The sequence below is a fragment of the Pipistrellus kuhlii genome, unplaced genomic scaffold, assembly GCF_014108245.1.
Source record: "Pipistrellus kuhlii isolate mPipKuh1 unplaced genomic scaffold, mPipKuh1.p scaffold_m20_p_25, whole genome shotgun sequence".
Lineage (NCBI taxonomy): Eukaryota > Metazoa > Chordata > Mammalia > Chiroptera > Vespertilionidae > Pipistrellus > Pipistrellus kuhlii.
In genome coordinates, this window is record NW_023425524.1 from 4,677,497 (window position 1) to 4,704,110 (window position 26,614).

Below are 26,614 nucleotides of genomic sequence, written 5' to 3' on the forward strand. Positions count from 1 at the left end.
GTGCAGATACAATCTCTGTTATGTGTTGAGTCTCCTTGGGGATCAGGTGAGCTGGTCCATCCCATAATAAGGCTGTTACCTGAGCATTAGGGTGGGGAGCCTGGGTGCCAGCTTCCAGCTGCAGAAGTGAGATCGGAAGGGGTTAATGGGTTGAGATCGAGCTATTCCTTGACCGAGAAGAGACGAGTCCACACTTGTGTTTATTCTGTGCAAAGTGCACACTACTGCTTTTGCCATCGTTTTGCAAACTTACCAACTTAACCCCTCCTTTAATGGGCTGAAATAGGCGTGGAGGTAGCAAGCAGCAAACTGGTCAAACCTTTCATGTCAGATCCATCTTCCCATTCTCCCTGACCAAGAAGAGAGAGAGAGAGATAACACGCCTTTCTTTGCTTTTCCCTTTTTTATTTCATTAAGAAGCAGAAGAGGGAAGGGGGAGGGCAGAGAGTTAGGTTATAGGAAGGATACACACACACACACACACACACACACACAGCCAATAATATAGAAGAGATAAATTGCTGAATCCGCCTTAAAAAATGAACTTTTATTGTTTTTTTTTTTCTTTGTTTTTTTCTTTTTTTCTTTCTTTCTGCTTAATTAAATCTCAGAGAAGCGTGTGCAGCCTGGTGACGGGGGAAATAGCGCGTTTGTACATCGCAGGGACAAAGGGGCCTGGGCAACTTTCAAGTTTCCCTGCACGTACCTGTCGATCGCGCGCCTTCTCCATCATCAGCACTAAATTCACATTGATGCCTCTTTTCTTCTCCGTATCGATCCCTCCATGAGAACGCAGATTTGTATCTGTTAATTAATGCGTCCTGAAACGGCGTTTGTATTAATCAGGCAGATAAGAAAAATTGGATGCCTGCGCCCTCCTGACAACCAGAACGGGGCCGGCCTGATAACATCGCGGAGGGACCTCAATAAAAAAGTTCCTCCTTCCACTCAATAAACTAATCATCCCGGCTTTTAATTATTCGGCAGAAAAGATGTGTGGAGATTGGGAAATGTGTAAATCTATTTACTAACAGCGGAGTGCGGGCGGGCGGGCGGGAGGGAGGGAGGGAGGGAGGGGACTGTCACGGGCAGGGCCTGCGGGCCACCAGCTCGGCCCATCTGCTGCCGCAGAAATTGGAGCTGAACAGGCTAAGGACCAGGCAAAGGGAAAAGGCCTTTTTGCTCACAGCTTCCTAGAGGACGTGTATTTTTTTCATCCATTTAACTTATGAAAAAAAGTCCCACGTGGTCCCCTTTTCTCGCGTTAGCTAGTTGGGTGTGCATAGCATCTTTGTTCTTGGTTGTGGGGGAATGGGGCCGAGAAAAAAAGAGTGATATTGTTTGTTTGTTTGTTTGTTTGTTTGTTTGTTTTAAGGATAACCTTCTGATTGAAAGCCAGTGGGGCCCAAACGACTTATCAGATCAGTTTTCCTCTTTTGAATGCCTGTTATCAGTTGTGATGGCTGATTTTAGGAGGCTGTTTAGTAATTTAGCCCACTTTGCAAAGACACACAAAAAGGAGAATGGGGGAAAGAAGACGGACCCAGCCAGGTCCACAGACAGATCTGTGAGTCCCGTGTCAGCAGCTTGCTTAACCAGGGAAAGAGAGTCTGTTCGCAGATGCCCACGGACCCCTTCAGTGCGGGCGCCTAATCCCTCTTGATGATTGTATTAAACACTCCTCGTTGATGGTGCCAAATGGCAAGCTACTGGTTATCAGCGACAGCCCAGGGGACCCTGACCTTTCTTCTCATTGTGCTGTCGCTGCTGACACCACATGGGACACAGGCAGTGTGATAGGAATAAAAAGGACGCCAACAATGACCAGAACAAGTGCCTAAGTAGGTTGGGTGGCACTGCATATATTTGATTTGGGTGACAGGGTCTGGAAGGGGAAGAAAAATAGGTTTTATAAGTGGCCTTGCCCCCCAAACTTCCCCTTCTCTAGAATTACTGGCGGAAGTTCCCTAAATCATGGTCCTCCGAGACCCCAGGAGGGGTTGGTTACCCTTGGAATTCCTTGGGCAGAACCTTGAAAATGAAAGTCAAGTTTAAAAAAAAAATAAACTTATTTAAAAAAGAGAGAGAGACAGTTATAAAAGTATTGGGCTGATTACTAGGTATATTCACTAAGACCTTACATATGTTTCAGCATTTTGATCTAGTCCCTCTAAGCTATAAATAAATCTCTTCATTTCTAAGTAGGATTAATTATACTACTTAATTTTCCCTATTGAGCCCCATTTCTTATATATATTTATGCAAGCTCAAAAGCGACTGAAAGCATTCGTAGAGTTTCAGTAAAGAATTGGAAACAGTCATGCTGGTGTTTCAGATAAAACTATTATAATATAATATCTGATGTAGCTACACTTATCGAATGCATATTACAAGTTAGTGCTTTGTTGGATGGTTTTTATACTTTCCAGTAAAAATTTAAGGTACAAGTAAATTGTCATTCTCAAGATGAAAGAGCCAGTAAATAGCTCAGTGGAGCAAATATTTAAATTCTGATCTGGTTCTGCTCATGTCCTCTGCACAAAACCCCACTGCCCTCATATTCAACTTTTAAAATAACTGGGTCTTAATCCCTAAAACAAACTTGCTTTTCTGTTTGGAGGAGGCCAGGACGCTAAATACTCCACTCCCTTTTGTACCAATAATCACTTTTTAGAAGGAATCCATGTTAAATATTGATGGGAACAATGGCAAAGTTTCTTGTGAGTATAAGCATCCTAATTGCCCACTGTGCTTATACTATTATAAAGAAATGTTTCCAAATTGTATGACCTAAATTACTTGCTTTCCTTCCTTTCTTTCTTTGGCTTATTTAAGAAAGAAACTTTTATTCTGTTTATCAATAGCAGTTTCTAGACCTGAGGATGTTGAAAATCTGACTTCCTATGAGCCATTAAGAACTCTGCCAGAAAACCAAGCGTATTTAATGATCACATCGCATTTTCTTCTCAAGTGAAAGATCCAGAACTTTCTGTTGTTTCTCTTTCAGCCAGGCTATGAAAGCTCAAGAAAACACCACTGTGTGGGAGCAGATTGGTGACTTTTACTTTGCCATTCGCTCACTGATCAGGGGAGGATGTAAGAGCATCTAATGGCAACTCAGCACAATTCCCAGCCCTAATGCAGAGGCCGCCCCCAAGGAAACGAATGCGTCCTTATGAAATGATGGCTGTAGAGTAACCTGGTCTGCTCCTCTCCCCATGCAGGCTTCTCCACTCTGTCCCTGGCCGACCAGATGAGCCTCCTGCAGAGTGCTTGGATGGAGATTTTGATCCTCGGTGTGGTATACCGATCTCTCTCGTTTGAGGATGAACTTGTCTATGCAGACGATTACATAATGGACGAAGACCAGTCCAAGCTAGCAGGCCTGCTCGACCTAAATAACGCCATCCTGCAGCTGGTGAAGAAGTACAAGAGCATGAAGCTGGAGAAAGAGGAGTTCGTCACCCTCAAAGCGATAGCTCTCGCTAATTCAGGTTGGCATCTGGAGGGGTCCTCGTTACATTTTTTTTTTTTTCTTTTTCATGTGTCGGTTTTTTCCTTTCCCTCAGCTTCTTCTGAGAGCCGCTGGGCCCGGCTGTAAATACTGGGTGAATCAGCAAAGTTAGAATCATTGCAGTTTTCTGGTGAGAAGTTATAGAGAAGAAAAATCAAGGTGATGGGAATTATTTTTATTATGCAGGAACTATTTTTATTATATGTCCCCCACAGTGTATGCACACTTCAACAGCTGACAGCTCCCTTTTGAAAATGACATGTTTTATTAATAAACACGGCCTTTATCATTATGCCCAGTGGATGTATACATTTGGGGGGAGGGGCAACATTTGCCTATGGCAAGCTGTGGGGTTTTTGCCACCTCACACAGTTACTAATTTATAGTGTGTGTGTGGACATTCCCAGGACAGAATTAGTTCCAGTTGTCTTGTGTGCATTACAAATACACACAAACCATGTTTCCTCTAAAAAAAAAACAAAAAAAAAAAAAAACGCACATTTTGCAATTGGAAAAAAAACGTATCTTTGGTATTGTTTTTAATGCTGGTTATCCAAGGACCTTCTGTTTTCTCACCTTCTGGAATTCTCTAAAAGTCAAATTGGGTTGCAGGCCTGGTCCCCTCAAAGGCACTGCCTATGTAGTGAGGGTGAAGCATGTTGGGGATAAACAGTCTTTACATTTATACTGAAAGTTACTAAGAGAGGCAGCCACCTCTGGCAGGTAAAAAAAAATAAAAAAATAAAAAAATCATTGGCGCTTTGTCGGTTCCCCCCCTGTGTCTCTCTGAACCCTTTCTTGTGGTCTTAAGCCTGCTTCCTCATTTGCATAGAGCGCAGGCTAGATCCCTCCTTAATGACGGGCCGATCATTAGATACCTGCGCGTCGATAGCATGCCGGCCGCTCGGCCCCATTGACAGTCACTCGGTGCCCCTCCATCTGCTTTTGTTCTGACCCTATCTTTGAACTTTATCTTGGTTGCCGGCCAGTAGTTTTCCCTTTAATTACAAGGAGGAAACTGTCAATAAAATCTGTTAAATGGGATGCAGCGAGTGGCTTGAATGGGCGGACGGCTATTTGTTCAAATTCTGCAGCTTTCAAGGTATTGACAGTTTGCTTTCTGGGGCCATATGTGACGATCAATCTCAGGCTGGGCTCAGCCGCGCTGAAAAATGAAAAACCAGATTGCTTTTGCTTAGTTGGGGATGACGGAGGGGTGATTTGGCGCGGTCCTAGGGAGATGAGCCCGTCTGCCCAGATTGCCCCCGAGAGAGCCGGGGGACGCGTGACTGTGTTTGGAAATAATTTTTTAATTGATTTTGTCATTAACAGTTCATCTACAATATCGATGCACAGATCCTGGGATGGATAGGAGGGGCATTGTTTTCAGCGATGAAGTTGTACTTTCCGATCGGTCTTGATAATGGAGTTTAGCGTTTTGCTCTTTTAGTTGTTCACCATTCTCTTCTCCCGTTTCTCTGGGAAACTGTACGCTGGACATTAGGGCTCATTATGACAAATGGCGTTGCTCTTGCAAAATCAAGGGCTCCTGGTCCTGCCCTCTGGAGAGCCCAAGTGGGAAACAGGGACAGCAATTTTCTGAGAATTTATTAATTGGCAGAGACTTCCTTTTATAGCCCTGCTCATAATCAGATGACAGATTTGTGAATTTTTTTTTATTTGGTAACCTCATAGTAATTCAAATTTAAACATTTCCCTGAATAAGTAACTATAAAGGGCAGCAAGCCTGTTTTGTTTCCTTTATGCTTCAAATTGCTTCTTTTTAAATAACTAAAACATGAATGCTGAGCAATGCTAACATTTTGTCATCAAAGTGGCTGAAATGTTTATAATGTTAGAAGTTGGAGGCATAGGGTATGGCTATGGATTATAGGTTGAGTGCCTGAATGGATGGCATTTCTGTCTCTGTTGTTGATAAGTATAATCCTTAATATTTTTATAGATAAATATTCGAATCCCACCCACTCTTCCCTGAGGGAGAGGAATTGCCCTCTTTCAGAGCAGGGACTAGTTATTGGGATATTTAGAGAGCTAGTTAGTTTGTTTTTCTTGCTTAAAGCCAGATATAATTAACAAGACACCCCCCCCAATTCTGCCCTTCTTATATTACTGACTAGCACTGCTTTTTCTAAGAAAACTTCTCCATGTCACAAAATGTTCCTGTGTTACTTTAACAGTCTTTGAGCCCCTCAATACTCAGAGAAATGAGCCAGCATCCTAATAAAGGAGAAATTATTATAAGGACCATTTTGGTTCCTAAGTTTGCCACCTCTCCTGTGTTGTATAAATGTGGCCTTTTTCTTCTCCTCTGACTAAAATAAAAAAGGGATAAATGATGCAGAAAAGTCATTTTCTTTGATACCGTATATGATGTCATTCATCCCTTTTTTATTATATTTTTTACCATTATGGGGAAGGCAGTGATGTGATCTTGCTGAGATCCAGTGATTCTTAAACTGCTCTGAAATACGTCAGTATGAAAATATTTTAACACTATTCCTAGATACCCCGAAAAACTCACAGGTTTCCTTTTTTAGTATTTAGAAATTTCAGATCAGCTTAAGTGACTTTTTGTGCCAAAGGAAAAAAAAAAAATCTATTCCAGTGTCACTTAATTTATAGGTATCTTAGCATTCCCCGTGTGGCTGTAGGTGTTAACAAGCATTGTCTCATTAATCTAAATTTCAGCTTATTTTAAACATCTGTCTTTATTCAATAATTATAAATGTTGTGCTTATGCTTGGGAAACAGGGAATTGGCTTCCTGTTAATGACTGTCATATTTTTTGTAGCGATGTTTCTGTCATGTGTGAATTTAGGAATATTTAGACCACCAGAGCACCAGTAGTATAGTACCTATTATCAGGTGTGTGACAGAAAGAACAAAGGAACAATGTGTCACAAACAAATACTATAATTCTCCCATTCAAATATTTGGAAACCCTATATCACTGTTCCAATTAATTTTGAAGGTTAAAAAAAATAACCAACACTCGCTTAAAATATGCATTGTCTTATTTGTGAGCAACTATCATGATCACATCCCTGATATATGGCTCTGAGGTGGAATTTTAAAAGTACAACTGGAGTCGCCATTTTAACATTGTAATTAATAGGCCCAATTTTCTCATGTGTAGAATTCTTTTTCCTATGCAGATCTCTGCAATTAATTGTATGTTGTTAGTGGAAAATGCAATGAAATATTACTACAAGCCTTTTGGGCAAGGTCATATCATGGGGATCTATTCTTGAGATTATCCTAGTGTTTATATCTTAAGAATTTGTTTGAAACTATTGCCACCGCCCCCAAGGTAATATGCTCATTTTTATCTGGCTTCGCCATAGAATCACCTAGATTTTAACAAATACAGATGTCCTGATTCAGCCTCAATTTTCTGATTTAATAAGTCTGGGTTTGGGCCCAAGAATATTAATTGTGTGTGTGTGTGTGTGTGATCAATTTAACCATTGTTTTTAAACTATAGCCTCACCCAGCATAGTTAGTTCATAAACCTATGATTTTCATTGTTAAGTTTTAGCTGGTTCCCATTAGCATGAATATTGGGGCTATTTCTGTTAAAAACATAAAGTTAAAAAGAGACCGTCACCAGCAACCAGAGCTAAATAATTCCATAAATAAAGGCGTTTCTATTGGGCCTGGCACGCGTGTATAAATTTAGCAGAAAGAACAGAACGGAGATGAAAGCCACAGAGCCAGAACTTGAACTGGGATCTCTAATGGAGATTAATATTTTCTTCAGCAGCCTGCCAGCTGAATCATGGTCTAATTAAATAGTTCAGATTTAGTGAGTTTGCATTTAAAGTATTAGCAGATCCGAGAACGGGCAAAGCTAAAATGACTTAGAATCTTTTTCTGTAAATGGGAAGTTAAATTATCATAGTAATTTGATTAAATCATTTCTAAATCTCACATGCTAAATCACAGCCTTTAAAGAATAGTTTGAAGTCTTAATTGCTGTTTGTGAGCATAGCTCTCTGCTATTTGTTCTCGCCTGATTTCCTGTGACATCCTATAATATATCTCCTGCTGGGCCCCAGAAGTGGGGAAGGCTGGGCTTGGGGTGGGCTCAGAGGTGACTGTGCCCCTGACTTCAAGCATATAAAAACCTGCCATGTAGAAGGACATGCATGTACCCTGTATTGCCCCAGTAGCTGGGACCAGGACCAACTACTGGTCATTGCAGACAGATGAGGGGCAATATGAAGAAGACATTTCTAAATATTAGCTTGGTTCCTTATCCAGTGAAATGCTCTACATATATTGAACTGTCTCTGTGCAAATGTGGTATAGAGGTTCCTGATGAAAATGGGAGGTTGAATGAGACAGGTTCAGGAAAATTTCAACTCTTATTATGAAAATATACATATTTTTTATGGATTTCAGAGAGAAAGGAAGAGGGAGAGAGATAGAAAAATCGATGAGAGGGAATCATTGATGGGTTGCTTCCTGCATGCCCCCTTCTGGGGTTCCAGCCCATACCATGGGCATGTGCCCTGACCAGGAATCGAACTGTGACCTCCTGGTTCATAGGTTGAGGGTCAACCACTGAGCCACACCAGCCAGGGCAGAGAACAACTTGAATTCCGTTCCAGGGCACCACATGAACATTTGTAAGAGAGGAGAATTCCTTCTTTGAGCTCCTTCAGGCAGGAATCAAGTCTTGAGCAGTAAATACATATAAACAACTGTATTCCAGATTATTCAAAACTCTTTCAAAGAAATGTGTCATTTACCACCTAATATAAATAGTTCCCCAAATATAGTGTGAAATTATTCAAAATAACCATGTAAAAGAAAAAAAAACACAAAAAAAATTTAAAACCATACTACTGCTTACAATAGCAGTTAATCTATTAATTACTATGCCATAATTTTTATATGTTTAGCCACTTGATTTTAAATTACATTTTTCTCTCTTTTTGTGCATGTGATCTGATATTTGAATTATATGAAAGATTAGGCTAACTACATATAGCTGAGAACTCTATCTTCTTAGAGAAGCAAAATTATTAAACATTCAGAATTCCCCCCAAAGACCCCATTATGTATAATTAACAGATAAACTGTCATCAGAATCAATAAAACATGCTAAATGATTCAAACTTGTATATAATTAAGTGTCTCTTTTAGAGCTGTAACTTTTATACCTCCCTCCCCGCCCCAATCTGACATTTCTCCCAAGAATTATCATGGCAACCCTGTTAACCCTTTCCTTTCTTGATAGGATTAATTTTTTAAATTAAATTTCAGAACTCATTAATCTAAAGGCATTATTTGTATCTCAGCAGAGAAGCAGATGATAAGGATCTCTTAAGGCACCATGAACAGTAACTGAAAATTCTACCACCGGACACAGATCCAGGGTATATGATGGAGTTTTTAAAAATATCCATCCTCAGCGTGTTTCTTGCCTTTTGGGATATGTGAGCTTTTTCAGGGCAAGGTCAGGATTTTTAACAGCTTCACCAATATGGCAACGAAATAATACTTTCCCTAGATGGCCTTCCGTGATTATTGAGTGAATGAATGCATACGTGAATGAGGTAATGAATAACCTAGTCATGGTCATAATCTGCTAAAAGAAAGGTTTCTCTTGCTTCTTCTTAAGAAAAAAAAATGAAAAAAAACAACAAAAAACCCACCCTTTCAGTAATGAATATTTTATAATAATTCTCATGTTTTATATATATATATATATATATATATATATATATATATATATATATATATTTGTGTTGATTTCAGAGAGGAAGGGAGAGGGAGAGAGAGAGAAACATGGATGAGGAGAATCATTGATTGGCTGTCTTATGCACTTGCCCTACTGGGGATTGAGCCCCTAACCTAGTCATGTGCCTTTGACCGGATTCTAACCTGGGAAGGACCCTGTATCTATCCACTGAGCAAACCAGCTAGGGTTAATTCCCATGTTCTTATGAAGCACTGAAAATTATCAACTCTAGGGAAATGTATAGCCCCCCCCAAGAAAGGCCCTTTGGAAAGGGGAGCCGCTGCATTTAGAGGTTTCCCAGCCTGGGGGAGTGGAAGGATAACCTTTCACTTGCAGGACTCTGCTGCGCCCAGGCTTCTCACGATCACTAACAGCCGTGTCTGTCCTTTGCTCTGTCGCGCAGACTCCATGCACATAGAGGACGTGGAGGCCGTGCAGAAGCTCCAGGATGTCCTGCACGAGGCGCTGCAGGACTATGAGGCCGGCCAGCACGTGGAGGACCCGCGCAGGGCCGGCAAGATGCTGATGACGCTGCCGCTGCTCAGGCAGACCTCCACCAAGGCCGTGCAGCACTTCTACAACATCAAACTGGAAGGCAAGGTGCCCATGCACAAACTCTTTTTGGAAATGCTGGAGGCCAAGGTCTGACTAACGGCCTCCTGGGCCGCCGTCTCCTCCTCCTGCACGCCCGCCGAGAAAGGGAAAATAAACCCAAGCGTAATGTGGAAGAAACGTAGAGCTTAGTCAACGCCATCACCATCCCCAATCAGCAAAGACTGCACTGATCACTTAGCAGCAAGACTAGGAAGCAGCTTTCAGATTTCCCCTTTTTTTTCTTCTCATTTCTCTTCCTCTTTCTCCCCCCTTCCCTCTCTTATTCCTCCTTTCATTTCTTGGTTACTGGTTCCTTCTCTCTCTCTCTCTCTCTCTCTCTCTCTCTCTCTCTCTCTCTCTTTCTCTCTCTCTCTCTCTCTCTCTCACCTTCCTTCCTTCCTTCCTTCCTTTCTTCCTTCCTTCCTTCCTCCTCCCTCCCTCCATTCCTTTTCTGTCCTTTCTCTTCTCATCCTTCTCCTTCTAAATTTAAATAGCTCTAGTAGTAAGTTTTTATTTCCTTCCTTTTCCTCCCTTCCTTATTCCCTCCCTCCCCCCTCTCTCCCTATCTGCTGCTGAACTTTGAAAAGAGGTCTCTCATTGAAGAGTGGTGGAAGCCAGCCCTGCCAAAGGAAGGAAATCCATAGTATGGATGCCAGTGAACTTGATTGTGAACCGCAACGTCCCCCGTGACTGAGGAATCAAAGAGAAAGTACCAAGGTAGCTCAAGTACAGTGCGACAGGATCGACTGAGGGCAGTATCAGATTCCACGGAGCAGCCCCTCATCAGACAACTTAAGCGACTTTGCGTCGGCTGCTTCTCACCATCGCTTTTCCATCTACATCAGTTACAGCCATTTGATTCCTGAATTGTTTTCTCAAAGTCTTCCAGGTATTTGTTAGTTTAGCTACTAAGTAACTTTTTCAGGGAATAGTTTAAGCTTTATTCATTCACGCAATACTAAAGAGAAATTAAGAATACTGCAATTTTGTGCTGGTGTCGAACAATGACGGACAATAATGAAGGACACATGAATCCTGAATGAAGGTTTTTTTTAAGAAAAACGTTTTGTTTCTTCTTACAAAATGGAGATTTTTTTTTGTACCAGCTTTACCACTTCTCAGCCATTTATTAATATGGGAATTTAACCTACTCAAGCAATAGTTGAAGGGAAGGTGCATATTCTCACGGATGCAATTTATGTTGTGTGCCCGTCTGGTCCCAAACATCAAGTTCTCAAGGCGAGCTCCAGGTTCCCTAAATGTTCTCTGACGCGAAGGAATGAGATTACACCTGCAGTGGCTCTGGGTGGTCACCTGTCATCTCTGCGCCCGAACTCCAGATCCGTAGCATTTTCAGAAGCGCACTTCTCCACCTGGGAGGTGCCAACGCCATAAGATTTCTAAATGCTGTGGTGGTTAAGGATGTACTACTGCCTATCTGCAGAGTTACAGACCTTGTCCCAGAAGGAGCTTTGAGCCTGTCTTCATTCAAGAGGCAATAATGCTAGAGTTGGAAGAACAACAACAATAACAAAAAAAAAAAAACGTCAAAGATGACGGATGCCTGACCAAATTCTTAAACCTCTTGATATGAGCTGATTCACTTAGGAATGTGGTTTTTAACCAAGAGCTAAGCCAATACAGCTGCTTCTCAACCAGCGTTGTCCCAGGCAGAAAGTCAGTCAGGTTCCTGATGGTGGAGAGGTGTAATCTAATGAAGGAATCAATTAGATGCCCCCAAAACCTACAGTCGCCGAATACCCAAGAAACAGTAACCTCCATCAGATGCTATCCAACGGACCAGTGTTAGTAGCTGCTCCCTGTACCATGTGAACAGTCTTCTTCTATGTACACAGATGTAATTAAAATTGTAACCCTAACAAACAAGAAGAGGTGTAGTTCAGCTTTTCAATGTTTCATGTTTGCTGTGCTTTCTCGGAGTTTTATGTTGCATTCAAAGACTGTCTGTCTTGTTCTTCTTGTGGTGTTTGGATTCTCGTGGTGTGTGCTTTTAGACACAGGGTAGAATTAGAGACAATATTGGATGTACAATTCCTCAGGAGACTTCCGTAGTATATTCTATTCCTTACCCATAATAAGGTTCTTCCTAATAAGAATTAAGAGATTGAAACTCCAAACAAGTACTCCTTATGAACAGATCCACATCAAAAATCATAATATTTTCAAAACAAGGGATAATTTCTCTAATGGTTTATTATAGAATACCAATGTATAGCTTAGAAATAAAACTTTGAATATTTCAAGAATATAGATAAGTCTAATTTTTAAATGCTGTATATATATGGCTTTCACTCACTCATCTCTCCCACGATGTTGTTATTAACTCGCTCTGTGTTGTTGCAAAACTTTTTTGGTGCGAATACGTTTCCAAAACTCTTGCTACTTTGTGTGCTTTAAACAAAATACCTTGGGTTGATGGTTCGTCAACCTCATGCTAGAAATACTGTGTATCTATCATTAGCTATATGGGACTATATTGTAGATTGTGGTTTCTCAGTAGAGAAGTGATTGTAGTATGACTCTAGATAAATCATCATTAGCAATTCATTCAGATGGTCAATAACTTGAAATTTATAGCTGTGATAGGAGTTCAGAAATTGGCACATCCCTTGAAAAATAACAACAGAACAATCCAACTCCTGGGAAAATAAAAAGGTGCTGATTCTATAAGATTATTTATATATGTAAGTGTTTAAAAAAAGATTATTTTCCAGAAAGTCTGTGCGGGGTTTAAGTTGCTACTTACTATTCAACCACACTATATATAAATGAAATATATACAAGATATACATTGCTTTTACTGTATCACATTCAAGTACTTGGGCTTCAGAAGTAAGAGCCAACCAACTGAAAACAGGAGATGGAGATATGTGGAAAGAAGAGAGGACGATTTTAAGTTTTCAGTTTAAGTGAAACATGTACCCAATAACCAGGAAATACAACGAACAATACAGATTTAGAAGTTCTGCATGGGCTTCAGGGCAAATACCCCGCTTAATACCTCGCTTGAGGTAAGTCTTTTCGAGTTTCAGGCAAGACCATTTACTTAATGTGAAGTTTTGGGAAGTTATAAAGGTGTATGTTTTAGCTCTATGATTTTTAATTTTGATTTTTGTTTTCCAGTTGGTTCTTATTTAAAGCAATATGATTGTGTGACTACCTGCTGTTACTCTTGTGTTTCAATCAGCTCAGATTGTTGTATTTATTCCACTATTTTGCATTTAAATGATAACATAAAAGATATAAAAAATTTAAAACTGCTATTTTTCTTATAGAAGAGAAAATGGGTGTTGGTGATTGTATTTTAATTATTTAAGCGTCTCTGTTTACCTGCCTAGGAAAACATTTTATGGCAGTCTTATGTGCAAAGATCGTAAAAGGACAAAAAAAAAATTTAAACTGCTTATAATAATCCAGGAGTTGCATTATAGCCAATAGTAAAAAGAATAATAATAATGATAATAATAATAATAAAACCATGTCTATAGCTGTAGATGGACCTCACATCTGTAAAGCAATCAATTGTATATTTTTGTGATGTGTACCATACCGTGTGCTCCAACCGATGTCCATTTGTGTAAATGTATTTATTTTATATTGTATATATTGTTAAATGCAAAAAGGAGATATGATTCTGTAACTCCAATCAGTTCAGATGTGTAACTCAAATTATTATGCCTTTCGGGATGATGGTAGAGCAATATTAAACAAGCTTCCACTTTTGATTGCTCTTCCGCCTGGTGTTTCTTTATTTCCCTCCACACGAAAGAACCAAATCAATAAACATTGCCCTTTGTTGCTTCCATCCAAAGAGTGGCTCCGAGGACCTGTTTCCTAAAAATAAAGCAGGCGTTTAAATAAGAGCTATATAAAGGCTTGTCAGAGTGAATCCGAGGGCGCGGAGAGACATTTTGCATATTTAAGAGTATGCAAAGCGTCCCGTGGCACATTAGAATTCATTCTGACAAGCCTTTATATAGCTCTTACTTAATCTCCAAGCATCTCCACATCATGCCGCATTACTCAAAATCATCGCCTCCATGTCACTGTCACAACAGAAAACTTTCCCCCCCTATTTTAAGATCACATTAAAAACCAGAGACACCTATTATTTCCCTCCATCCACAATTAAATCATGTTTTTGCAGGGAGCTCGTCAGCCAGCTGCAAGCTTTCTGGAGCAGCCAGGGAGTTGCCCACCGGATTTCCTGGATGAGGGATCCACAGAGTTGGTAGATCGGTGAGCGTGGGGCAGGGAGCTGCCAGAATCTAAAGCCAGAGGGGTGAGCGGCAATGCTGACAGCCAGCGGCCTCCCCTGGCCTGGTTCACCCGGAGGTCTCGGCCCTCGCAGCCTGGGTAAGCTGGGCACCCGCTGGACCCTCTGCAGCCTTCACACAAGTGCTAATGTGCGAGTTCTTGTTGTCTCTGCCATCTCCTGAGTGTTTTGTCAGGCGTCTGCTCACTGAGCTGCTCGCCTTTCAGTGGTGGCTAGATCTCAGGGCAAGGTTTTGGGGCATGAGATTTACCTAAATCCCCAAGATGCAGGAACTAGCAACAAAACTCTTTTCTCCCCCTCTTCCCCCCTCAAGTTCATGTCTGTGAGTTGCAATGGCTCAGCATAGTATCTGACAGTGTTTGGGGTGTGTTTACCAAGTATTTGGGGGGAACTGAGACTATGTGAGATACAAACCTAAAAGGAAATAGCCTGTAATCTTCCAGGGGTGTCCTCATTTAAAAATACACAGTGTCCCCCAAAATGTACACACACCTTAGCATATGACAGCCCCACTGATGTTTCTTTCTCTTCAGGTTTGACCCATTGGGATGAATAATGTATTAATTACATTAATTACATTACATTAAATACATTAATAATGTATTCAAAGTGGGTAGACAGTTTGGGGACACCCTGACTATAATGCTACCTGTGTTTTAAGAACTTAAATGTCAGAATCTTCTTGCTGACTTGTTACAATTTTTATCATTTAGGATGATGACAGAGTGACTTCTCAGGGACTGCCCTGTTGGGCAGGGATACCTGTGGTGTAAAAAAAAATAATAACAAAATTGGTGTTTGGCATTTTATCAGGTTGTATTTCTGAATATAGAGACAGTGAGTAACTCTGACCAATGGGTTCTGTTGTTTGTGTCACAGGGATCGCTGTTATTTGCACTTGTTTTTTATAAGTGATTTTATTCTTTAAAGTAGTGGTTTCCAAATGAGGCTGCGTATTGGAATCACCAGGAGAGTGCTACCACAGACTGGGGTTCAATTGGTCTGAGATGTAGCCTGGCCTCTGGAATAATGAAAACCCCAAATCTCCAGGTGATTCTAACGTGAAGAAGAGGGAACCACTGCTTTATATTTTATACATTTTTCAACTCATCCATGAACGTCCTAAATTAAAAAAGAATTCATACATTGGCTCTGAATTTTTCTGAGGGTTTTAGACTATTTAAAAAAAATATATATATAAAATATATATATATATATATATATATATATATATATATAGATATATATATATATATATATATAGAGAGAGAGAGAGAGAGAGAGACAGAGAGACAGAGAGAGAGAGAGAGAGAGAGAGAGAGAGAGAGAGAGAGAGAGAGACAGAGAGAGAGACAGAGAGAGAGAGACAGAGAGAGACAGAGAGACAAGGACTTAACCTCTTACCTCACAAATCCAAAGGCAATGCAATACGCCTGGATTGTTTTGACCTTCACACTCCTCATCCTCCCATTCCTCCTTTCTCTCCATGGCTGATGCCCAGGCCTGAACTCTGCTTATGCCCCATTGAAAAATAGACACACCTGCTCAAAAACTTGTGGAAAATATGTCACAACCTTTTTAAAAAAAACTTTTACTGCTATCCTTTGGTCCTTTCATATGCTTTAACATGAATTTAGGTGTGGTTCAAAATGCCATTTTCCCCCCCTACTATAAAAAACAAAAAGAGCAACAAAATTGATTTCCTGGAATGACTTACCTTACACATATTTTCCAAGGTGCTGATGTAGGAGAGGTAGAGAGGAGACAGAATGGAGACAGCCTACTTCATTCTCGGGCCCGTGTCAAAACTTCAGGTACACTTTCTTAAATGTGAAATTTAATTTGTGACTCATCTAGAAAAGACAAGATGGGTTTTTGTTTCATCCACAGTGGTTTAACGTACTGAATGGATAGTTCCGGAGTCCTGTCGATAGAGAAGGATTTAAATCAGTGTCCCCAACCCTTTCAAATCTCTCAGTCTAGCCTCATGCTCTAGGGTCGCATGGAGAAAAACAGAACAAAACGAAGCAAGCAACAGTAGATTGATTGCACGCTACACCTTATTATGAAACAAAATGGAAAAGAAAGGAATTTCAAAATATAATCCCCCTTCCCCAGCAGTATTTGTCTTGTTCTCCATGAAGTTAAAGGTCTGAAATAATGTGCCCATCAGGGGCTCAATGTTGCATGTCCATCCCAGTTGGTCCAGGGGCTTGTTATGATGGTAATGACCTCCTGAAACGTGAGCTTGGGCTGTAGCAATGCAATTGCTACCAGCTCACCTGCTGGGAGAAATATTTTATTATTGTCAAATATCCTCCGCAGAGATTTGTTTTGCCTGTTCCTGTTTAAATTAAATTCAAAGCAGAACTGCATTAGTATTTCTCTGGAGTATATTTGAGATAAACAACTAGCCTCAAAAGTTAGGATTCCTGGCTAGTTCAAATTTGTTTATTAGCAGAAAAATTATAATAGGTGACACCATCGCTGCAGGAATATGATGACTGCAGCCACACAAGAGATTTACATACTGAGTCCATGGCCTAAACTCCCTTTTTCATTACAGATGCCAGCCAGATTAATAATTAACTATTGCAGCCACTGTATAGACTTAGAAAAGGAAGGATGACCCAATATACGAATGCAATGCCATAGCATGCCACAGAAATTCGGCCATGAGAAAACCTGTGTCAAAAAATAAGTGTTTTTTAGACTTAACACATTGGACACTAGTTTTATTGCCAGCTTTACCCAGTGGCCAGATAAGTTTCTGTTGAAGGAGTACAAAAATACATTTTACAAAGTATCATATTTTCAAAAGAGATTAGCTTGCAAGAACATGCAATAAATAACTTCAACATGCAATGGCTGTTTCATTTTAAGGCATGCTTTTAACATCTATGTAAAAACAATGTGTAATATGAAAACACGAGAATGCTCCTGATCAGTCTGCAATGTGTTAAGATTGTAAATGTAAGACTGTCTGTGTGCATAAAAATATTTTTAGCCAGCGACGTGGGAGCCCAAAACATGAATGTCAAGGCTCTTTATGCGCACAATATACTTTTCCAATATTATTTTTTTAAAAGAATCTCAATGAATGTCCTAGGCCAGATGGAATTATTCAGATCATTTTGCTGGAGGCCCTGTACCACCGCTTTGACAGAAGACTCCAAAAATGTGATGCTTACGTCAATCCAAATTTTGTTGCTGACACTGAAATGAGAATTGGACCTTATTCCCTCCCCCACCCCCAAAATGCCTGTGACCTTGGTGAAAATCATGGTGGCCTGCAGGCTTCGTCATGGACGACTTTGAAGACATGGTTTTAGGAAATGGCAAACAAACTAACTATTGGGAGGGGGTCCCAAAAGGGATTCCAGGGGAAACATTGCAGATTAAGCAGGAGCATTCAATCATTCTATTCACACCCCGATTCGATCTGCCAGGCACAGGGAAATGGCACAGTTCTGTTGGGAAGCGAAGAACTGGCTGCTTTTTAAAAATAATAATAATAAAGGGGGGTGAGGGGCTCAGGAAACCCAGCTCAGAAGAGCATTTTCAAAACGCTGTCTAGAGCTGCGCAAGGACTGGCTTTCTCCCCTTTTCAGTGTGTGAGTGCGGATTTTCACACACGAAGAGCGCTGCCCCTTTGTGTCTGAAAAGACCCCGCAGGCGCTTTTGTATTAACCGCCCTGAAATTCGTTATCTCCCACTAAAGTTTAATTTGCCTTTGATCTTCCTTTATTGCAGAGGATGAGCTGAGCAGGCCCAAAGTATCCACTTTATGTTAATAAATCAAAACAGATATATAGCTAATATTGTCAAGTGTATGTATGGGGGAGGGGGTAGAATCCCTTTCTCCTCACAAACAAATACAGCAGCGGGCAGAAAGAAGGTTTACAGTTGTTTGTATGAAAAGTAATACACTAATAATACAAGAGTGAACTTGCATTAAGTCACAGCTGTGAACTTACTTTGCCCACCCCTGTATATTCTTGAGAGTAATTTTTGGACTGGCTTACAGGATAATGATGTTTAGAAATGATGTTTAGCCCTGACCTGTTTGGCTCAGTGGATAGAGCATCGGCTTGCAGATTGAAGGGTCCCAGGTTCGATCCTGGTCAAGGGCATGTACCTTGGTTGCGGGCACATCCCCAGTAGGGGATATACAGGAAGCAGCTGATTGATGTTTCTCTCTCATCTATGTTTCTAACTCTCTCTTCTCCCTTCCTCTCTGTAAAAAGAATCAATAAAACATATTAAAAAAAATAAAGAAATGACATTTAGATATGACACTCAGGATATTTGGTGGCACCTGACTTTCTTGTTCTAGTTTCCTAGGATTTGGTGGTGCTGGAAGAGTCTGGGGACCATGATATATGACAGATACATGGACAGAGGTGTCCTGGGTGGACACTGAGTCAGTTATATGGCGTTCAAACCCCAGCTCTTCCACTAACCAGCTCCCTGACCTTGCTACTAACGTCTATTCAACTTCACTAAGTGGGGGTAACTATGCTACCAAAGGGGTGTCATTAGAATTAAATTAGGTAGTTTAAGGAAACACCTTACCTTGTTCACTAATGGTGACAATTCATGGTTTCCCTTTTTTTTCTTTCCTTCTTTTTGCCACAAAAGTCATGAGGACGGAGGAAAAGCATGCGAAGTATTTTGCAGAACAAGCACCCCCCACTTCTTTAAGAAAAAGCAAAAAGACCTCATGTGATTATGCAGTGAGAGGGGGTGGATGGAGATCCAGGACAGCATGGGGGGTGGGGTGGGAGGGGACACGTGGTGACACACGACACAACATACAGATGACATGTTATAAAACTGCACCCCGAAACCTATGTCACTGTACTAACCAATGCCACCCCCATCAGTTCAATGAGAAAAAGAGAAAGCTGGCCTCCGCCCCTCGGCTTTTAGGAAACACCCACACGCGCACCTGTTGTCACCAAGCCGAGAAATCCCGCGAGAGTTTTCACTTCTGCGACCACAGAGACATAAAGCGAGACTTGCGTGGGCGCCTGCTTTATGGCAGCCACGCACGCACGCACGCACGCACGCAGCCACGCATGCATGCAGCCAGACGCGCATTTGCACAGTTACACACACACACACACACACACACACACACACAGCCACACATGCATGCACACAGCATCTGCACAAGGTTACACACACATTCACCCGCATGTAGCCACGCACCCATGTGCACGCGGCCACGCACGCTGCCTCGCGTGCGGCCTGGACACCCTCCTGATTCGGCCCCGCCTTGAGCAACCTGCGCCCCAAGGTACCAAAACAACCCCCGAGACTCTGTGCTTGTCCTGTATTGGGGGGAATTAATTACGAGATTTAATCACGCGTGTGGATTGCGGGGAGCAAGACAGGCATGGTGCGTGCCTTGCGTGTGCGGCCCCGGAGCGCTCAGAAAGGTTTGCACAGACCTGACTCATTGCTGCTTCGCTTTATGGTGTTTCCTCTCGCGGGAAGGTTCCCTGGGGGGCTGCTTTTGCAAAGTGGGGGTCCCAGGTTCGATTCCGGTCAAGGGCATGTGCCTTGGTTGCAGGCACATCCCTGGGGGGGGGGGGGGGTGCAGGAGGCAGCTGGTCGATGTTTCTCTCTCATCGATGTTACTGGCTCTCTATCCCTCTCCCTTCCTCTCTGTAAAGAATCGATAGAATATATTTTTAAAAAGAAAAGAAAAAAAAAAGAGTCATTGTCAGTAGTAGGAGAAATGACGACATAGCATAAATGTGTGATTAACACCTGGTTTTTCTTATATGTATTATATGCTATATTCTTAAAATATACTGTATATGTAGTATATAATATATATATATATATAATAGTACATGCTCCTTCAGCTCTGATCACGCAAGACAGTCTGTGAAAGCAGGAGTCGCCTGTCTTATGTGGATTTAGCTGAAGGAGCATGCGCTCTGAGCCGTGTAGGTTGGCTGGAAATCAGGCAAGCACTTACCTGTGTGCTGGGCCCTAAGTGAGGTCTCTGATGCATGAACAACATGGGATGTCACAGCAGCTCCGAGAGATGAGTGCTATGCATGTCTCATTTCATAGATGGGGAAAAGGAGACTCTGAGAAGTTCAGTGACTTGTCCAAGGACAATACCGCTAGTCCACGTGTCCACTAAATTTCTATCTCCTAAGCCTGATGTCTTAAAACTTTCATCCTGTATTTAATAGTCTCTCAAATTTGAGAAATAGTATATAGTTTCTTAAAATATATATTTTTATTGATTTTTTACAGAGAGGAAGTGAGAGGGATAGAGAGCTAGAAACACTGATGAGAGAGAAACATGCATCAGCTGCCTCCTGCACACCCCTTACTGGGGATGTGCCTGCAACCAAGGTACATGCCCTTGACCGGAATCGAACCTGGGACCCTTCAGTTCCCAGGCCGATGCTCTATCCACTGAAGCAAACCAGTTAGGGCAGTATATCATGTTGCTGCTGCTGTTGTTGTTGTCGTCATTGTTGTTTAATTTGAACCAAGAAGACACAGGATTGAATTAATGCTATTGCTTAGATTCTGAAATACAGTCTTCCACCTGCTGATATTGCCTTCATTTCCTTCCAACATCGCAAGTGTCCTTGTGAATCCTTGGAAAAAAATACAATATTGTTTTGTGGGTGTGTGTGGGAATTTTAATATATAGTAGTGCTGTGCCGACTATCTTGTTTTTTACTTTTCACTCTTCACTAAATTTTTAAGACGTTTTTAGGAGGAAATCTGCATAATAAACCATATCACATTGTATCTGTTCCCCTTGTGATGAATGACAAGGTTGCTTTTAATTTCTTAATCAATAGCACAATGATTGTGTTTGGATGTTTCTCTTTCTGGACCGATGTAATTATTTTTTAAAATTATATACCCAGGAGAGGGTTATTGAATTATTGACCATTTGTGTTTTGTTTTCACCTCAAAAAGTTATTCTATAGAAGCAGATCAGTTGTAATTCCTCCTACCATTTTCTTTAGGTTTGATTTTCCCTCAGCAACACATAATTTTATTTCACTCTTAAATTGTTGGCATTGTTTTAAATATGGTATATTACTGTTTTGCCCTCCATTTCCCTGAATCCCTGTTCTTATTTTTGTACCAGATCAGGCTTTCTGTGAATCATCTATTCATTATCTTTGCTCTTTTTTCTTTTCTTTTCTTTTTTTTTTTTTCCTCTAAGTGGGATGCCTGTGATTTTCTTGTTCATTTGCAGGAGTTCTTTGTATATTCAAGATTTTGACTTCATCAGTTTCATTTTTTGCAAATGTCTTCTCTTAGTCGGTCATACATCTAGTAATTTCAACCTTTGTCTTTATCCTCTACACATGAATTTTTATAGAGTCTGATTCATCAATTTCACCCTTATGCTTTCATAGTTTATATATATAATTTTTTGGCAGTTGCACCAAATTTCCTTTTGGGCATTAAGTAGTCTCTATCTCTGATGTCCCCCTTTCAGTCCAGCCGTGTCTCTAAATGTCCTGAGATCCAATCCTCTCCTATGTCTTAAAAGCCAGGAATATATAGTATTCCTTCCTCCTTTCCCACCTCTGCTCCTGGTCCTTCCCCACTTTATTGGATGAAGTGGGCCCCAGCTATGTTGCCTCATTCCCAGTGTCACTGCCCAGCCGGAAGCTGCCCATTCCTTACCGTAAAGCAAAGCATAGACCTAGAGTTATAAATAAAAGGTCTTATAAAGCAATCCTTTTAGCACACTGACTGAATTACAGTTCTCTCCCTCTACCCAGCCACGGAAATTCCTATTTTTAATTTGCGAAGCCAGTGTTTTGTGCTTTCTCCCACAAAATCTGGATGGCGTTTCTGTCCGCCGAGCTTTCCCTGGCCTGTGTCAGAGCCGGGAGCCATCTGGCCTCGTTACTGTTTTCCTGGAGCCAGATGCTTGGCGTGGCCGGGGAATTCGTCCTCACCCTGGGCTCGCCCCCTCCCCTCCGCTTAAGGTTTATGTTCATTGGAGTCAGGTGTAAAAGCAGAGGCGCTTTTCTTGAAAGCAATTCTGCATCGTCTCCTGTTCTGCGTACGCTTTGCCGACGTACCCAGTGGAATTGGAGAGGCGTCAGGTTACTACTTTCAACTCGTTTTAATAACGTTCTGTGAGAAGCAGTTTTCAAAATGCCACGCCCTTGCTTGCAAAGTGACCCAACCAGCCATGCCTCTTTGGTTTTCTGCAAAAGAAGGGAGAGTAAAAGATTGATCACAGGGAAGGGGGCTAGAAATCTTTTAATTCAAGAAAAACAATTTTTACCCGGGACCAGTTTGGCTCAATGGATAGAGCGTCGGCTTGGGGACTGAAGGGACCCGGGTTCGATTCCGGTCGAGGGCATGTACCTTGATTGTGGGCATATCCCCAGTAGGGGGTGTGCAAGAGGCAGCTGATCGATGACTCTCTCTCATCGATGTTTCTAACTCTCTATCTCTTTCCCTTCCTCGCTATACGAAAATCAATAAAATATATTAAAAGAAAAAAAGAAAAAGAAAAACAATTTTTAAAAAGGAAAACAAAAATAATAGTTATTTCAGTCTTCTTAGAGTGGCCCTCGTGGGATCTGTGGTTATCTTCATTTTTTTTTTTTAGGTTAGAAAACGGGGGGAAAAAATTACCTACAGCAAGTAGGACAGAACGAGACTTGTATCAAGGACTGTATGCCCCCCAAAATCTGTGTGTTACCCATTATGCCAAGTAGACTTTAAGGACAAATAACTGCACAGGTAAAGCAAGATGAAAGCAAGAGAAACTAGAAAAAAAGGGAGTGGTTGGCTTCTTTTATATGACTCTTTCATGTAGCTACTGTGGGTAATTAAATGGTTTTCTTCCTATAATGTTATCTTTTGTCTGCTTGATTCTGGAACCAGTGTATGCTTTCTGAGTAGACCCTTGTTGAAAAGTATTAATTTGATACTAGATGTTGAAAATATTTAATTTACTTTTTAAATATTAAATTAAAATGTCAGTAGTGGAATTTTATTTAAATCAAATAATGCACTTGCATATTTGTATCCATGCGAAGTGAAGAAAGAAAGTTGACAGTGGCTGATAAGATAAACAGCTGAGAGTTAGATGTGTCCATTTACAGTCAGTTCCGAGCTCCATCAGAGGAGGAATCAAAACTAAAATTCCCCTGCCTTTCTTCCCAGAAGTCAGAGCATGTCCCCAGTGTGCCCTGATTTAGCTCTGGCAGTTAGTCTCCTACAGAGACAGAGGAGACTGTTCTGGGCTCGGGTGACCTCTACTAAGAAGTGTGTAGCTAGGATTGGACCTCAGGCTGACCTAGAACAAAGCACTTGCCCTTAACCTTGACACCCTCCATTCTCAGACCAAGAATGGACCAGCTCACTGTGTGTGATCTCTTCTTTCATTTTATGATCATGGAACATTTTGAGAGTAACTTTTTTTTCTCTTTTTTTGGATGTTGCCCATCAAAGAACAAACATCTAGTGTTTATAGAAATAAAGATTCTCTTACCTTTCTTCCTGTCAGGGTAGACAGAGGGTTTATGTGCTTCTCTGGGAAGAGAAGGAAATACAGCTGTTTTGCAGGTAATAACAGTTTATTTTATGTCCTATTTTCTTTAACAGTGATTGCTCTTACTTGGAAGCTCTCCTGGCATTTTTGTAGGCAATAAACACATAAAAAGAATGCTCTTGGCAGGGAGTTTCACAAGCCTGGCTCCCGGTTTACAGTCTCTGGCAAAGGCATCAGCAACTTGACTTCAGACCAGTGTACTATTCTGTCCGATAGAAACACAGGGCCAGAGCCACGCCTCCGAGGTCCTGGGGTCCATCATTCCATCAATGGAACCTCCAATACTATTGTGAGAAAGAAAGAACCATGCCAATTGGAGAAGAAGCTGGGTAGCGTGTTTCCTGCGAGAGAGAAACAGATGAAAACCTGACTATTGCAAAGTAAAAATGTATCGTTTCATGCTAATAACCCTGACTCGCTCTCTGATTATCTTTGTCTGCACTCAGAGCTAGTCCAGAGCACAACTACCGTGTTTCCCCGAAAATAAGATATCCATCGAAAATAAGACCTAGCGCATGGAAAGATAAGACATCCCCTGAAAATAAGATCTATCACAACTTTGGGAGAAAAAATTAATATAAGACAGTGTCTTATTTTCGGGGAAATGGGGTAGGAAAGAAACAGTGTTTGATGTCTCAGAGAAGTCCTTTGGAGGCATCCACCTTGCTTACTCTCCCTGACCTCCTGCTGTCCTGAGCTCTCCAGAGTCCCATTCCCAATGGCCCCAGGAGCCAAGTCTGGTTCTCTGAACTTTTTCTGCTCTCCATTTGGGTCTCATTGGGCCTTATTTGCCACTAATAACATTATTTCCAGTGAATGGGCATGAGGACCCATTCAAGGCACTGAATTATTTGCCTTTCTCGTTTTTATTTTTGAAAATTCAAGTGCCTATTTAAAAGCAGTGCTCTGAACTAAGCGTGATGCTACATGCTTTATATAGGTGAGCTCTGATTCTTCCCATGAGGTGGGTAATTGTGGGAGAGGAACAGGGGCCTGGAGAGGTACAGAGCTTTGCTTAAGGCCTAGTAGAGACTAAGCAGGAGATGGTGGCAAAACCTGTGCTTTTCTCGCTCTGCGTTCTCTCCCATGACTTTTCAGTTGTGGCCATTGGAGATGATGCTAACATTATATGCTTCTCAAGCATCAGGCGGATCCTGTGTAAGAGTCAGGAAGGAGGAGGGATGCTTAGTAGGTCTATGGCTCTTCAACTGAATCAGCTCTGGAATGTTCTATCCTCGTTCATTCTCTCACTGCTTACAAACATCTAATGGCATGCTAATTATAATATCCTGTCAGACGCTTATAATTGTACAATACTTCATGACATTATTTCACCTACATGAAGAATTAGATCTTGGCCTGGCCACTGTTGAGCTTCAGCCTGTGAATCAGGAGGCCACAGTTTGATTCCTGATCAGGGCACAAGCCTGGGTTGTGGGCTGGATCTCCAGTGTGGGGACATGCAGGAGGCAGCTGATCAATGATTGTCTCTCATCATTGATCTTTTTCTTCCTCTCCCTTCCTCTCTGAAATACACACACACACACACACACACACACACACACACACACACGAATGAAATCTTGGCTTTACAGTATATGTTTCTCTTAGTGGTCCCTTGAAAGTTTGGAGATGTAGTAACACTTCCTGGACATTTTTATATTATACTAGAGGCCCGATGCACAAAATTTGTGCAAGAGTCGGCCTTCCTTCCCCTGGCTGCTGGCACCTGGGCTTCCCTCCAGCCCTCACTTCATCCGGAAGGATGTCCAGTGTAATTAGCAAATTATGCTTTTATTATTATAGGTAACTGGACTGGGAGGCACAGTGGAAATTTGGGATAACATTAAAAATGTTATTTTATCCCATTGCTAGGGGTCTTTGAGGGAACTTGATGTGAGCGTGAGTGATTAGCTTTTGTTTGTTTTAATGGCAGTGTGTTCAGGAAGGAAGAGATGCAGGAAATCCCATGATCCACCACAACAGATGATAGATACTGGGGTCAGCAAGTCCATGGGGACCATTGAGCACAGTGGTGCGCGATTTATCACGGCGCTCCTGATTACATTGGTGACCTCCAGGGGAGTGTGGCACATGGTTTTGAGAATCTGGCTCTCTGAGCAGCCCCCTGAGCATACGTATCTCAGCATTTTAGAGATCAGTGAGAAGAACAGATGAGAGCTACCCCTGGAGCAGTCGGTCCCCAGGCATGGGCAGTAGGTCCAGACGGTGGTATTTGTGCACTCATCAGAACAGGTGCTGCGGAGAGTGTCCTCAGGGGACGAGGGCAGGTGTCCAGGCCACTCCCAGGTGGCACCCGTGAGCAAGCTGAGGTGTGGCTTCAGACACGTTTGCTAGGGGTGTCTAACTCAATCAGAGAAGGGGCCAAAATCTAAAATCCAGCCTAAATCGCGGGCCAAATGGTTTACTGAACAGTCATAAACTGTCATTGTGATGGAAACACAGCGGAGTGCAGTGATGACAGCACGGTGCGGGCCACATTGCAAGGCCTGGCGGGACGGATTTGGCCCGCGGGCCTTGTGTTTGACACATGTGGTAGACACAAGCTGCCAGGAGACAAACACAATAGTCCTGACACATTTACAGGCCATCCCGGGGCTGGAGACAAGCTGACCTTTCTGTCTACTTTTGCACAAGGGAGAAGTTGAATTGCAGCGGGATCTAAAATAGTGGACAGCAGTGTTCAGCAGCAAAGCTAAAAATCCCACATTTCACGTAAGAATTTCTGAATGGACTCTGTTACCACAAACTATGGATTTTGTACTCTTAGGGTACTGGGCATGGTAAGAGGGCTCACAGCTAGAGAAAGAAGCCTCTTTCTTCCTTTTGCGCAGAGATTTT

At 41.7% G+C, this 26,614-nt stretch overlaps 1 protein-coding gene across 7 annotated transcripts in view; it reads left to right on the forward strand.

Moving 5' to 3' along the window:
* The window catches only part of ESRRG (estrogen related receptor gamma), a 444,044-nt gene extending 430,422 nt beyond the window's left edge, over positions 1–13,622 (forward strand). For all 7 annotated transcript variants that reach the window (XM_036453512.2, XM_036453514.2, XM_036453510.2 and 4 more), the window contains 2 exons: positions 3,225–3,494; positions 9,688–13,622. In XM_036453512.2, coding sequence (XP_036309405.1) covers positions 3,225–3,494; positions 9,688–9,932 — 515 coding nt within the window. In that variant the 3' untranslated portion in view covers positions 9,933–13,622. The remainder of the gene's footprint in view (positions 1–3,224; positions 3,495–9,687) is intronic.
* Positions 13,623–26,614: the final 12,992 nt, after the last annotated feature.